The sequence below is a fragment of the Odontesthes bonariensis genome, chromosome 14 (assembly GCF_027942865.1).
Source record: "Odontesthes bonariensis isolate fOdoBon6 chromosome 14, fOdoBon6.hap1, whole genome shotgun sequence".
Lineage (NCBI taxonomy): Eukaryota > Metazoa > Chordata > Actinopteri > Atheriniformes > Atherinopsidae > Odontesthes > Odontesthes bonariensis.
The window spans coordinates 14875836-14891733 of NC_134519.1; the positions used below are offsets into that span (position 1 = coordinate 14875836).

The window sequence follows — 15898 nt, forward strand, 5'->3', positions numbered from 1 at the left end:
GAGGTTTAATGTTTTTGTGTCGCTTATTCTGTTCTTAAAGTGAACTTGTGCATCAGCTAAATAAAAAAAACAGAGCTCACAGAGGACCAGCTCTGCCCCAAAGCCTCATGGGACATGTAGTGTTGGTCAGGAGCTCTCTGGGACAAGGAAGCGCTCCCTCTGATCAGGAACTATGAACCCTTCTTTCTGTTCGCTCTCTCTTCTGTCCCGCATGACAAATGACTGTTTGAGGTCGATGACGACTGTGCCATCTCTGTCCTGACCAGGAGTCTCCACCTCAGCGTAGGAAGGTCGGCCGGAGCCCCGTCTGAACTTTAGGATTGGCCACTGAGTCGGGCGTCGCTGTGGGAGGTTAAGAGAGATTATCAAAAATACAAGTTGGAAGGGTCAAGCAAAATTACATATGATTTGGAGACAAGCTGCTCACCTTCTGAGTTGCATTAGGGGGAGCAACACCATGTATAACAGGTTGCAAAGCCCAGAGTTTGAGAGTTTTAAAAGTAAAAAGGCTGAAATTCACATACTTTATCAACCTAATTAAGGTCTGAGACATTCCTAAAAGTTCAAATCCGTTAGAGTGCTTAGACTTTTCACGGTTCTCACGTCCTGTTTTATCTCGAAAACTGTACGCAATAAAACAGCCTAACGTTGCTTAAAATGTGGAAAGAATGTTTCACCTCTAACTTTTAAGGTCATAGATCTGTTTATCATTTACTCATTTAAAGGTCCCATGGAGCCACAACGTACAGCCATGTTTTCTGGCTTATCTGCAGTATTAAAATGATGTACAATCACCTTAGATTTCTCACCCATGGCTAAAAAGCAAAAAAATAAGAAGTAACTTGTTATAACCTGTGGTCACTCGCTCACAAGACATTTTTTTTCTACAACCTTTTCACTTACCAGTCACAGTGAGTGAAAGGCAGCACCATTTAAAAGCACAAGTTATAAGTTAGCATAAGTTATTACGCGCAAGGACTGAGAGATCTGCTAATGCTTTTCAGAGCACAGTACTTTGTTGCTTCTACAACCACTCAAACAGAGTTACTAACAGAAGCAGTTGCACGGTTTCAGTTACTAATCATTTTTACCAAACAGAAACATCCTGCTGTAATCTTTGTTGTGGCGTTTTTTTTGTGCTGTTTATGTTGATATTCTGCTTCCAATTCCGGCTCCAATGCAAACATCTAGATCTCATGTGGTGTAAAAATACGGCGTGTTTCTTAGTGTTTTCTTGTTCGTGTGGCTTCCAAGTTGGCTACTGTAGTAGTACACGCTCACAAGTCACTGTCGTCCCCTTTCCTGCCTCCTCAGCAAACACCAGGAACTCGACCTGAGACACTTTAGCTAGAGCCTCTCGTTCTCGGAGGAAGGCTCCCCCCGGGATGAAGCACTCCCTTGTTCTGAACTATTTGGAGTTACAAAGTGGACAAAGCTAAACTCGAGGTACCCAAGATTAAGAATTCAATGACCGGAGATGTAACATCCACTATAATTATTGAAAAAAAGTTTTGCTGACCAGGGGATACTTTCACTTTTAAATGGTACATGCCAGCAAATTGATGGTTCTGATAAAAAGTGGTAGTGCAGGAAAATGATGAAACGTTGGAGAAAAACTTATTGATCAAATGAATTAAATCCAACTGATTGGGATACATTTTTATGACAATCTCCGAGTTGATTCATAATGAATCTCTAAAGTCTTGATTGTGTTGGAAGGACAAACATTGTGTCTTAGTGACATTAAACAATCATTTTCAAGCATCTATATTTTGATTTGAAAATAATCATTTAAAATCTTTTTATGGTAACGGCATGATTCTTTCTGTGCAGTTTATCATAAAGAACTTTTTAGATACACTCACCTCCATGAAGAAGAGACTGGCACTTGATGTGGGGTGACTGTACATATAGATGGAGACGAGGATGGCCACTACCATAACTACCATCACCATAACGATGCCCACCAGGAGACCAATCTGCAGCCCCTCATTACGGTCCTCCTTGCTCTCCTCTTCTCCTGCTATACAAAGATCAGACTGAAATTACTATTGAATCTATCCTAATTATGATAATGACCAACGCTGTTACCATATAAAAACTTTACACACAGAGGCCTTTGCTAGTTTCTGGGGCAAACATGGACATTTTGACCAAAATTCAAAACAAAATATCATGAACCAGAGGTGAAAAAGCAAAGTTAGTGTCTGGATAACTTACGCGCGTCATTAATGTGGAAAGCGATTGCTGTATCATCTGAAAAACATAAACAAGACATCACAGTTTTTAAATGATATACAGGAAGTTACACGTTGTACTTTTGTCATTTATGTAACCGTACCCAATTTCTACTTTTGAGTAGTTATTAGTCATCCTTTTGATTTACCTTGATTTTATCTAATTCACAACACTTGTATCAACATGTCATCTGTTTCAAAGAGGCTTTGTAATCCTTTTAGCTTACCAACAGAAGCTATTACACCCCCAAAACAGCCCCTGATCCCCTCCCATGACCGGAGTGATGCACATACGTCAGGCCGTCCTTTAGCAGTTGAGGATACTATGCAGTATTTAACATGGGACTGTATATGATCAGCTATGAGCTCACAGAGCTCTGGGAAATAGCTGACCACTTGACACTCATACAGTCAGACCCTACAGAACACATTGGGCATGGCTACTGTGCAACAACAACAAACATTTCTTCATGACGTAATGATACCTGCCTTGCTCAGAGCCGTGATCTGGTTTGAAATGTAACTTAACATAAAGTAAGATTATATATCAGCAAAGCTATCGAACAAAAGCAATTAAATAAACTATATTCAGATAATCAATTGGTTGGTCTACATTTTATTTGAGTTTTATTAATCAACAAAATACATTCATTGGTTTACCGTCTGCAGATTTGCTGGTTGGTTGAAGTGCACTAGATTTGTTTCTCTTGCTGCTGCTGCTGTCCGATGAGGGGATGGTGACAGCGGATGTCTTGCTGATGGGCGTAGCGGTCACACCTGAGGTCATTCGGCTCTTTGAAGTGGCTGCAACAGGAGTGGTTGTGTGGCTCAGGGAGGTGCCGTTTGCAACGTCCGTCTTCTGTAGACATCGGGGACCCTGCCTCTGGGAAACAAAAGAAAAGAAAAGAAAAAAATCAGTTTGCTCTTATGTTTGCACAGACATATGTGGTGCAATGGTTTGACTCGGTTTAACTTTCTGTAGTTAACTTAAAGGCAAAAAGAAGGAGAACCTCCTCTGGGCAGCCAAAGTCAACCCAGTCCTGCCGGTTACGATCAAATCCACTGGAGCATCTGAGAAAGGAAGTAATGGTTATCATTCTTACATTGCTAAAAAAAAGAAGAACACAGCCTACTTTATTTCACATGCTGAGGTCAATTACTGACAAATATTCTTCCGTGAAATTTCTGCTAAAATTTTCAGAAACCACGGTTTAGGTTGGCTATGTGAGCCTCACTGCAAGAAAAAACTGTCTTAAGGAAAGACATCAAGCCTGTACTTGCTCCTGATGACAGGTGAGCCCCTTATATAAGAGTTCTGCCACTGTGAGTGCGTGAATGAGAAACATTTTACAAAGTCCAATTGATGTAAAATGGTAGAAAAGTGCTTTATATAGTAAAATACAACTTCAGGTGAACAACACAATACATATTAAACAATGGCATTAATCATTAATGAATTAATTAAATAACTAAATACATTTCAAAAAAAGAAAATTGTGAATAAATGCACATTTGAAGCTGTGTGTGAGAGACTTAAGTCGACCCCATGACAGCAAGGTGCTCTGCTCCTCTATGGCCTCATTTCTCTTGAAGTCTTGTGCTTTGTTAAGATTTATCAGGGATGCAATTTGTTTAGGCAAATGTATTCATCAAGCACATTTAAAACAGCCACAGTTGACCAAAGAACTATACAGAATATAACACAAGTAAGAAAAAGAAAACTAAAAGAAATACTTTAACACACATATTGGCAATACTTTCAACCAAATCAGACTTGTTCAGTCTCTTTCTAATTGTACTGTCATGAACTTTAACATACTAACTGAGGCCTATGGTGTCAGAAATGTTGCCTTTGGTTGTTTTGGTTTTTTTTGCAATTTCTCTGAGAGTTGTACGGTTTGACCTTGGGGTGAACTTGCTGGGACGTCCACTCCTGGGAAGATTGACAACTGCCGTGAATATTTTCCACTTGTGAAAAATCTTTCTCTCTGTAGAACGATGGACTCAAATTTTTTTAAATGGCCTGATAACCCTTCCAACATAGATGGAGCAACAATTGCTTCTCTACGATCACAACTGAAGTCTTCCCTCCTTGTTATTGTGTTACACAATCTTAATGCCAGAAAACTGCCGAAGCTTCTGCTTTTAAATCAAATCAAATCAAATCAAATCAAATCAAATCAAATCAAATTTATTTGTATAGCACATTTCATGTACAAACAATTCAAAGTGCTTTACATAAAATAAAAGCATTGCAGCATTTATAGAGGTGCTGACACTTGCTTATGATCAATAAATGAAGAGCATTTGATTAACAGCACCTGGCTGCAGCCAACCGTCTTAAAAACTATGGAAGCAGAAAAATGTGCTTTTATATTTATGTTACCGGTTACATTTACACACTGCTTCCGCATTTTGGTCAAATTCCTGTTAAATAAAACTGTGTTACATGTCATGTCATTGTTTATTGTAACTGTAAGACTTGGTAAGGATCACGTGATTTTTAAATAAATGTCCCGATATGTAAAACCTAAAAACTGAAAGAGGGTGGACTTGCTTTTTCCAAATTTTATAATTCATCAGTTGATAAAATGAATCATTTTCTCATTACAATTGCATAATTTAAAACTCTAGGCTGCACTGCTTAGCTGAATTTGTTGAAAGTGTGGGAATGAAAATCATGAGCATCAAAACAAGGAATTATGCTCTCAAATCAAGAGACTAATATGATGCTGTTTTTTTTTTAATCAAACTAAAAACATGGTGACTTAATTTAAAATTCCATCCGTCAGCAAACGCATATTAAGATACCTCAAAAAATTCCGATATATCAAAATATAAGTCGTGGAATGTTCACAGCCTCCCTCTGAAATACTCTTTAGGTGCTTTTCCAGTTTACCTTTGTAGCCGACTGCACCAGCTGCAGTTGAAGCCAATCTGAGAAGTTACACATGGGCCACAGCTGGAGAACTGCAGACACGCTAAGAATAAAGAAAACAGGGAAGAGTTGGGAGGAAGAGGAGAGTCATTCCTCTGTAAAGAAAACTTTTTAGAAATTTAATAGATAAAACTTACTGGGTAGAGGAAGCATCTCGATTGCTGTAGAAGTGAAGACTTTTGATTTAAGGATGTCCACTTTATGATACTCATAGATGGTTCTTCGACGAACATCTAAAGCATTCCGGAAAAGGAATTACGTTAAAAAGTTGTTTCCCATGTAGGGAACTTCTGGAGGACTTGATCTTTTTTCAGTCTCTTACTGGGAATCTGCTCAATCTTATGAAGCACCACAAAAGCATCTGACAAGCCCACTTTGACGGGATGATTCTGAGAGCTGATGTCACCTATGTTGACAGGAATCTGATGACAGAAGAACTGCATGAAGGCGATTATTTAACGCTATGAGAAAAACAGAAGAAAAAAAAAGAAGAAACGTCACCTCTTTGTAGGCAAAGACGATTCGTCCGTCACCGTGCAAAACGGCCTGAAAGGTGAAAGGTCCCAGGATGGTGTTGTCCTGGAGGTGGACGTGGTTCCACTGAACCACCAGTGCAGTTCCTGTTGGACGCACAGACATGAACTCGGAATAAAGTCACATAAAACAGCACCAACTAATCACAATGGTGTGGACGTATCTTACAGTCACCTACCGTTATCAAAGTGTAACACGGTGGAGTTTTCGGACAGGCCTGGGTCAAAATTGGCCATCAGTGGAGCGATGTACTGAGTGGCTGTGAGCAGCCGGTGGATTATATCACCGGTGTAAATGAAACCTGGAAGTGGGAGACATGCAGATGTTGCCATCCGTAATCCCATTTATAATTTGTCTTAGACATTTCACCACAAATGACCATTTTTGCAAGATTTCTGAGGTAATATTACACAACAAAAATAAAGAAGTGATATAGCTCTTGTCTAAATCAGCAACCAGTATAGTCTATATAGTCACTGTACTCTTTGGTTTGTGTGGCTTTATAGTTTCAATCATTTCTCCATGGCACGATGTCCTCAGCTTAAAGCCAGATATCGTAACCACTTTTATTTTTGGCCCATATTTCACACGTTTGCCAGCAACATCTGTTTATCTTTTTTTTTTATCATACCTCTGTATCCCTTCTGCTGTTTCCTTCCCCTCATTATCAACAACTGAACAGCAAGTGCACCAAAACAAGGTGCTTAACCTTTTTCTTTTTCACCCTGTATTATTTTGTTGACCCAAAAACGTACAAAGTCAAAAACTGCTGACATCACTTTAAGAGATATCCAGCAAATGACTCCCGCTGATTCGCTAAAAGTCCCATTCATGGAAATACGGAACACCTTTTCTATGTCACCATCTCAAAATCTATATAACTCATAAGACTGAGCTCACATCTGGGACAGAAAAACACTCACATTAGATACTCACCTCCAGTTGCCACTGTGATTTCTTTCAGTACATGACCATAGAAAGGAAAGTCAAAGGAAAGATTCACTCTCTGGAAACACAGAGAGATCAACTGTAACACCAGTTGTGTGCTAAAATATGATCAACGAACAGTATTTGAAAACAAGAAATACTGATAATGTGTCATTTTTCACAGTCTGAATGAAAACATTTTGCTGGGATATGCAGCAGTTCCCTTTGTGCAGAGACGGAAGATGAAACTATAAGAGCATGTCCATTTTAATGTCAAATTCATGTGACATCACTCGCTGATTTTTTTGGGCATATTGGCCAATGCTATCTCTTTTTTTTTTTTATCTGGATATTAAAGAGATTAATTAACCTGATGGAAGATCAGTGGACAACATGCTCGCACTTACAGTTCTTATAAATCAGTAGACTCACTCTACACCGTACCCTGTATTAATGTCTATTTTTCTATAAATGGGAATGTAATTCACAATATAGACTTAACAATAGCGATTGTGACCACAAGCTAATTTGGAAAATGTTCCCTGGGGTAAATAAAGCGAGAGGTAGGGTCAATAAGCCTTGTTCTTCCATCCAGAATTGTCGCCCCCTGCTGGTAAGATGTTGACAAAATGCATCTTAAAAGAACTCAGAACCTACATCTTTTATACGCCATCTATGACCTTAACAAAAGTTATTAAATCTTCATAAACCACCGGTAGTCCTACTTATCTTACACAGACTAATACTTATTATACACATACCTCTGCTTGTCTGTGTGTGCTGGACAGGAAGCTGAGGACTTTCCACTGTTCCCCCTGCGTTTCATTGACGTTCACCCACAGCTCTTTACCAGCTGCGTCTCCAGGACCGTGGATTTTAGATGTGTAATAAACATGATCAATGTCCTACAACATCATACATTAATCAACACATTCTTTTCTGTGTTTTATCTCCTTCGTCACATGTACATCTTCCACAGTAAAGGCAAAAATAGGTATTTTCATTCCTTATAATAGTAGATCTGTAACATAATGTCAAGTTTTATTTAACAAATAGAAGACAAACACAAAAAAAAAAGGACTGCTTCCAAAGAATGTCGTTTACAAAGTTAAACTTAAGTTAAATTAAATGTTCACTTTTGGCTTTAGATCCTAACTAGTGAATAGTCTTACAACAATCTGTGTAGAATTATTGTGTCCCTCCTCCATCAGCAGGTCTGGGTCAGACCCCTCTGGCTGGTGCTGGTCTCTGTAGTGGCCCCTCTTATGTGTGGCCCAGTCAGCCGACCCCCAACTCTGCTCTCTGGTCTGGTTGTGCTCTGTTACAATCCAAATGCCAGGAATATTAGTTGATGCCGACAGCATTTAGCCGCCGACTAAACCTCCAAAAAGACAAGAACTTTTTTAATGTTTTAGAAAGGACTGATACAGGAAATCTTTCCTGCCACATGCCATCACTCTGTACAATAATATTTAATTGTCATTATGGTATCTCAATATCATGCACAACCGCACAACTGCATTGTTACACTTTGATGTACATATATTTTTATTTTATTTTATTTTATTCTTATTCTTATTTTAATTTTTACTGTCTGTACGCTGCTACTGCAAAGCAATTTCCCAGCTGGGATGAATAAAGTAGCTCTATTCTATTCTATATCATTCTGATTATATTCTAGCTGTTGATTTGTGTGGAGTTACATTTTTTTAAACATCTCGAGTATTTGGTCTGCCTTGATTTCATGCATAACCCTCCTTAGGTAAGAATGTGCTGAAAGTGTTTCAGAGACCAGAAGCGTTTTGCTCTCTTAGCTTCACCTCATACCTACAAAGCTGCTGATGAGTGTGACCGGATTGAGTTTAAATAAACTAGAGCAACTTCAAAGATACTTTAAGCTGAGACACATGCAGAAATGTGCTTGTTACATAGCGCACTGGACGTGTTGAAAAAAGTGAGACATCAGTAAACCCACTGCAGCCTCATCCTCATCCTCCTGCAACAGGATGTAAACAGTTCCTCTGCGGGTGCCACCATGTGGCAAACACATGTGGTCACTCCTCCCCACCGCTGACAACGGAGCGTCCTGTTCATCCTCTTCACAGTGGACAGTGAAAGCATGCTTCGCATTCTTCACACCAGCAGCTCCAAGACCCAGGCCTGTGAGGCCAGGCAACAGTAGGTGTTGTGTCATTTATCTGTCACACGGGGGTCCAACCCTGGCTGCAAAGGTCTCAGAATCACCTGCCTGCATCGAGCGTGGCTTATGCCACCTGCTCTGCGGTCCCAGTAGTGCAGATTTGGAGAAAGTAGAGCCTTTTTCACTGATAACGGGGACGCTTGAGTTGAAATGCCTTCTTTGTAAGTCAGATTTGTTACTAAACGGCTTCTGCAGCGTTATTCTGTTCCCTCATCGCTGTAAATAAACCAAATACTGGAACCAAATCAAAGCTGTGTGCTGTTGTGACACAGAGAAGCAGCAACCTCAGAATAAAAATCTCCACCTGGTGGCTTGATGCATTGACACAAATAGGCTACTCACGCAACTGGTTGGATTAAGTGGCTCGTTATCCACAAACTGAAACTTAGAAATAAATGACTCTTTAAAATGTTTCATCTTTCACTGGGCCTCAAATGAAGTACACGTAGAAATGTTGCACACACTTACTGATAGTGATTATTCCCCCCCCATGGATATTTTTACCTAAAAATGCTCGGATTCAGATTAAAGTGAAACTTTATACTAAGATGTTACAGAGCAGAATAATTAAAGTGCTAACATTGAAGAAAGACAATAATTGTGACCTAATGACATTTTAATTAAACTGCAATAGTACAAACTGACTGAATTTTGTGACTTACCTTTGGCGGATTTAAAGTCCATGACAACTGTTTTTAACTGGAGAGCAAAGAGCAGACCTATAATGGCATATGCCGTTTTAATCGTCGTCATCCTTCCCCTGATTTAAGCCCCAGGGCGCAAACAAAATCATGAGCAGGCGCAAAATAAGAGTTTGCACCGTAAACCAGGATTTCTTCCACGTCTCGCGCTGGAACAAAAAAACACGCAGAAAAACAAAATTTTTTCAATGAAACGCGGGTAAAACGAGGCCACTAAGTCCAGTAAATTATTTCATAAAGTTCAAGTCCATTTGAAACTTTCAGGTTGTGCGCAAACGTTATGTGCGTGAGTTGCGCGTGAGTTTGTGCTCCAGCAGTGACGTTGCTGTTAATGAGAGCTGGTACCCGTGGAAACGTGGCATTCAGGTGCTGTAGTAATTATCGCGACGCACGTTCTACTGCCAAATGTTCTCTAAATTTCACGAGAATTCAAATTTTATGACAAAAAGGGAGGGAGAAATATTAGTGTGGCTGATGAAGAAGAATGGAACATTAAGCAGTCAGTTGGGATTATTTATTCACAATGAACTGAAACCTTTTCATACACCTGAGGCAGTTTGTTATGTGAAAGAAGCAAATCATTTATACAAAAGATATGAATTTATCTAAAATATACTGCTCGGATCTAAGGCTCTTCATCTTTTTTTTTACGTTGTGTCAACCGACATTTCAAATAAAATATAGCATTCATTGTACTACAACGTTATTTAACATTTTAGAAATCTTAATTTTACAGATTAATTACAGCAAAGGAGTTCATTGTGACTTCATAATCGACTAGAATTAATGGGGTAACTCAAAACCTACAAACAGCGTATAAAGAGATCGTTGTCATGAGTAAAAATCTGAATGTGTTTAAGTTTAAAATGACCGGCAGTAAGTGAATGCTGCAGGAGTTAGACCCACATTTCCCCAGCAGATGGCGGTGAATAAAAGACTAAAGACCTGACAAACAACGTACCGTAGTTCTAATTTTCAACAATGCCCGAGTTAATGTCGTCGATTTAGCTGTAAACGCACAGAAAAACAGTCCAACAGGCTCGGTGTGTGTCTAGAGTTCTGCAGCAGACCCAATTCTGCAATAAGATGTGAAAATTAAAGTCATGACATCTAAACATAAGGGAAAAACAGACATAAAGGAAACACATTCTTATGAGTTTCAATTATATCTGGAATGAACTGTTTAATAAATTTTTAAAAAAAAAAATCAAGGTAACCCAATTTAGCATCTTCCAATATGTACTTTCCCAAATTTGGATTCTATTTCTAAGCATTTTGTTGTGAATGGACTATTCTTATGGTTTATTCAGATGATCAGTCTGAACTTTTAACTGCAGCTACAAGTAGACTGCATGTTGTTCTATCAGAAAAGGTAAAGTGTACGAAAGTTAGGATCTGGACCAAAGAAAAACACTGCCTGTACTCAATATTCTTCAGAATACTTTGTGTCCAAAGATTTACCGTGACGAATAACATGACATCGAGCCATTTATCCAGTATTCTGGTTTTAATGTAGGACTGCAATACCCACAGACGAGGCTTCTAACAGAGGATACAATGAGCGGGGGAAAAACGGTTTTCATTTTGACGTAACAAAAGGACACTTCAGGTCTAAAATGTGACAAAAGACCTAAAAGCAGTTTAAGGAACAAAGGCGTCAAAATCTGGTCTTAAGACTAAAATATGGCAACACAAAAGATAGTGAAAAATTTAATCACAAGCCATGATCGTTTCCATACAAATTTCTATTCATTGACTCGTTTCAGGGTGTGATCTAAATGCATCTACTGCAGGGAAAACACTAAAGGCGTTACATGTGCATTTCAATATCAATAACCACTACCACACAACTTTTAAAACACTGGAATAAACACTTGTGAACATGTGAAAGGGGTTCGCTGAGAAGACAGATTGGTGCCGCTTGTTCCGTCGTTCTAACGTTCTTTGTGTTTTGCTCCATCTCATTATGTGCCCCTCCTTTGCAGACCAACTCCTGAAATGATGATTTAACAGGTAAGTGGGAGAATGAAAGCCAAATAAATCCTCAAAGTCTGATGTTAAAAGTTGCACCGAATGGGAAAAGTCTGCTTATTAGAAAGATTTTTGGAAATTGACCAACTTCAGCAATGTGTGGTTAAATTCTGTCATTTGAAACCAATGACATATGTCAAATATTCCCAGGATTTAACTGATTTTTTTTCTTTTTTTGGGGGTGGGGTGATTTCTAACTGAAAGAGAGGTGAGATCAATACTGTGAAAGTCCATTATGAGGCCCATTACTTGGAAACATGAGCCAGCAGCTGTAAGTCAGGTCTCATCAGTGGATAGTTTATAGATACATGTGAACTCTGTACTGACAGCTGCTTAGCTTTGTCGCTGGATCTCACACACATGTGATGCCGTCTCACCGACAACCTCTCCACAGGGACGCCTATAAGCTTCCCATGTCTGTGCTCGGTGTTTTATATTCAGTGGCCAAATATAAAAAGTATTAATCTAATCTGAATCCCAGCAAGAAAGCAAGCACCATTTACCCCAAATCATTGCACTATTGTTTGTAAGTCCATGGGCCTGAGCATTGTTTCAGCATTGACATTACAGCTGGTGTTAAAATGGTCACAAAAGTTAGTCATTTATCTCAATTACATCAAGATTTGAGCATCATTTCTAAATGTATTCATTCGTGTTGACAGAACCCTTGAACGAGTGTTGCATGACAGATGTGGGTGGGATGGAAAAACTCAAAGAAGTAGCGTTCAGCTTAAACTCTCAGCATTTCAGGAGCTCCACCTCAAAGATGAGGGTGGAGTTTGCAGGAATGATGGGCGGGTATCCTTTGCTGCCATACGCGAAGTCCGGCGAGCAGGTCAACTTGGCCACCTGACCGACGCTCATCTGTGAGAGTGGCGAGGGAAAAAAGTTGCAGAAAAATGGTGTTTAAACACGGAATGGCCAATTAACCAGACTTATAAAGTCATAATACATACAGGTTCAAAAAATTTAATTTTTTTTTTTTTTAAATCCACAGATATTGCTCTAATTCATCCTCCGGTTATAGAGTTATTTGGAAATGCTACAGAAACATGATAATGGGGTATTTTATGCCCTGTTAATGTGTACAACTCATTCTCAGCTAGCAGGGATTAATGTGGATTATTTTGAGCCAAACTCAGTATACAGACTAAAACACAATAGATTCCTTTTTATACAGTGTCATTTTTTTGGTTAGATGTTTTTTGAATGATAAATGTATCCTGTCCTGGTTTGTAACTCCCTTATCTCTGTAAATCTATAGAAAGGGAAAAAAAGGGAAACTTTTTCTAACTTTGGGGAATCTCCAAAACTACTGAGGACATAATAGGACTGCTTTCATCCTACAGCTGGTCTGTAGACCAAAATAATTCACCGAGCAACATTTGCCCTTATATCGCAACTGCTCTGTTAAGTGCAACTTGACAAGCTCGCCATATGTGCACCTGCTGCAGTTTGTCGAGAATCCCTGCAGCCAGCTGTCTTTGCAGTTTATCTACATGGGAGAAACCCTGAGGGAAATCTTTCCACACTCCTCTGCAGGTTTGTCTCTTAATGAGATGACATGAATTTCTGACTCTTCCTGTCAGAAAGCTAACTAGACATCTACAGTGAACAGGCCCATGTCAGGAATAAATCAGTCAGCAGGCAGACATAAAACACTGAATATGTCCTCATTGGTTAGTTGAAGATTCTGGTTGCCAATTTGTTGAAAGAGGTTTATTACAGCGCTGCTATCTTGCTAATAAAATACATCACATGTTCAAAGAAACATTCATATATTACGACCAATATAGAATGCTGTACGTCCTAATACTGACATGCATGAAACCCTTACAGTCCTTCTCCATACCTGAGCTACACCATCATCCCAACCTCGGATGACTTCTCCGGCTCCCAGTTTGAACTGGAAGGGCTCTCCTCGGTCCCTGGAGGAGTCGAACTTCTTCCCGGATGTCAGCGTCCCTGTTCAGCGGCAACAAACAACATGCAGACAGACAAATGCAGACAGACAGGTTAAGACTTGCTCGTTTATGTGGCAGCATTTTCTGTACAACGAAACTATGTGCTAGAACGCGCCAACGGGAGCAGCTCGACGTCTGCATCAAACATGAAGCCGCTCTCAGGAAACGGTTAGCATTGTTTAGCTTAGCACAGGGATTGGTTTGAAAGAAAGAGACCCAGTTTGGCTAAGGTTGACGGTTCCTAAGCTGCATATTTTGTATGTATCTACTGATTTAAGTTGGCGATACGTGGATGTGTATATTTGATTAATTGAATGGTCGGAGTATGGGTTACCGCCCTCGTGTTTCCAGGATCTGTGCTAAGCTAAGCGCATGCTAGCTGTCACATTAGCTTCGTATCGCCGTACACAGCACGAACACCTCTCCGAGAATTTGCCAAAGAGATATTAGTTTACACATTGCACACCCCATTTAGAATCTAACTGACCACCAAATGCAGGATCCATCTCCGATATGAATTCCAATCAAATGAACATAGTAATTTTTGAGACGTGAAAAATTAAGTCTTACCAACATAGTGCACGCTAACCTTCTGTCCTTTCTTCGGAAAAGTCTTTCCTGGAGGACCAAAACAAGAAGGCGAATTTCATTCATATACACATGAACGGAAATATCATTCCAGCACCAACTGAATTTTAAAAATGTTTACCGTCTCCGGGCTTAATGGTTTCGACGTCAACTCCCATTGTTCTTTCGGTGCAGTCTTCACACTTCCTGGAGCTGTGTGTGTGTTGGGTGTTCAGCGCGAGAGAAGGGGTTGGCTAGTGCAGTGACGCAGACCAGTGGGCCGTGTGTCACGTGGTTTGGCGGACTTCTCATACGCATACACTGATAACCGAGAGGTCCTGATCACGGGAGCCCTTTGCTTACCCCATCCATCCATTTTCTATACCCACTGAATTCGTCGGTCGGGTCGCGGGGGACTGGAGCCTATCCCAGCGGTCATCGGGGGAGGCAGGGTGCACCCTGGACAGGCCGCCAGTTACTTACCCCATAATTTAAACTTAATCCCAGAAATCTACACAAAACAGTCCAACGGCGCTGCAGCAAAGACGTAAACACGTAAAAAGACATAAAGACATGCGAAATGGAAATATAGAGGCCTCTACAAAACCTTGCAAAAATGATGCATTATATTATCAAAAGAAAATGCAAATAACCTAATGTAAAATTGATTGACACAAAGATACTAAAAGCAACCATAAAGAGATGCAAAATGACCACAGAATGATATGTGAAACTATGTGATCCCTCTGCTAATCACTGTCAGCAACACTAATCTAAAACACTAATCAAAGTAAAGATTTGCCATTGTTTTGTATAGACCTACCTTTAAATTTAGTCAGTCAATGTAGCCTACTACACAGCATTAGATTATGTGTGTGAGATGTGTTTTCACCACTATAAATAACCAAAAGTAGATCGCACATGACATGAAGCAAAAGGCACGCTGGGTTTTTGTTCACACAGGGATGTGACTGTGTTGCTAATATCGTGTGTATGTGACCATAGCAGCAACAATGACAAAATATTGTAAAAAGAGGAAAAACCAGGAAACACAATGAGCAAACAAACTTGCTCCACATACATTTTTTGGATAGTTATCCATTCACACATGGCCTCAATAGAACGTTAGTTGCATTTTATGTCAGGCAGGCAGCAAATAAAAACTCAAGATGTTGATTCAGATGTTTCAGTCATTTTGTATGTAAGAAAAAACCAGCGCTATGGTGCACGTGTGAAAATGCCTAATATCAACAGGATGAGCACTGAGATTATTACAAGTCTAAGCCGCAGAGCTGTTTTAGGGCACTGTCACACCAGAGCTGTTTGCTCTGCGCCTAACAGACCAGAGTTTGTTTCCTCGGGTAGTCTATTAAGTTTGGGCAGGTGCGAACTATCTATCGGACTGTCCTGGTCTGAAAGCATTCTTTGATAAGTCAATCAATTAAAATCAAATGCCTCACTAGTACCTCCCTGATTAAAAAAAATAAAAGTCTGCCAGTGGCGACCTGCTGCATCCATGCAGTCTCAGATGTCCATGTAATTCATCTGTCTTTTAGTCCTGTCAGGGAACACAATCTCATAGTTGATGTCAGGCTCTGGTCTGAATTAGCATCCTGGTGGTTGGTCTGTAACAACTTGTAACGACATTCTTACAAGTTCTCTGTGTTGTTGGGAACAGTATCTCTAGAAGCTGGAGAGGCAGGCGATGGAGAAGGAGCTGGAGTATGACGTGGATGTGTGAGCATTCTCTTCTGGAGTGCTGACACTAGTTGATAAGAAGCTGTTGGTCTGCTTTATTT

At 39.8% G+C, this 15898-nt stretch overlaps 2 protein-coding genes across 2 annotated transcripts; both read right to left on the reverse strand.

Annotated features, from left to right (window-relative positions):
- Window positions 1–27: 27 nt before the first annotated feature.
- Window positions 28–8000, reverse strand: plxdc2a (plexin domain containing 2a). Its single transcript, XM_075483327.1, has 13 exons — window positions 7809–8000; window positions 7398–7541; window positions 6646–6715; window positions 5888–6010; window positions 5677–5795; window positions 5498–5597; window positions 5313–5408; window positions 5137–5218; window positions 3248–3308; window positions 2898–3120; window positions 2221–2256; window positions 1866–2023; window positions 28–342 (listed from the first exon to the last, which is right to left on the reverse strand). The coding sequence occupies exons 1-13, from the start codon at window positions 7998–8000 to the stop codon at window positions 127–129; spliced, it is 1620 nt and encodes a 539-aa protein (XP_075339442.1). The 3' UTR covers window positions 28–126.
- A 3025-nt stretch (window positions 8001–11025) lies between these two features.
- On the reverse strand, window positions 11026–14349 carry LOC142398856 (peptidyl-prolyl cis-trans isomerase Fkbp12-like). The gene is made up of 4 exons (XM_075483071.1): window positions 14242–14349; window positions 14103–14150; window positions 13421–13533; window positions 11026–12432 (listed from the first exon to the last, which is right to left on the reverse strand). The coding sequence occupies exons 1-4, from the start codon at window positions 14276–14278 to the stop codon at window positions 12307–12309; spliced, it is 324 nt and encodes a 107-aa protein (XP_075339186.1). The 5' UTR covers window positions 14279–14349; the 3' UTR covers window positions 11026–12306.
- Between the last annotated feature and the right edge of the window lie 1549 nt (window positions 14350–15898).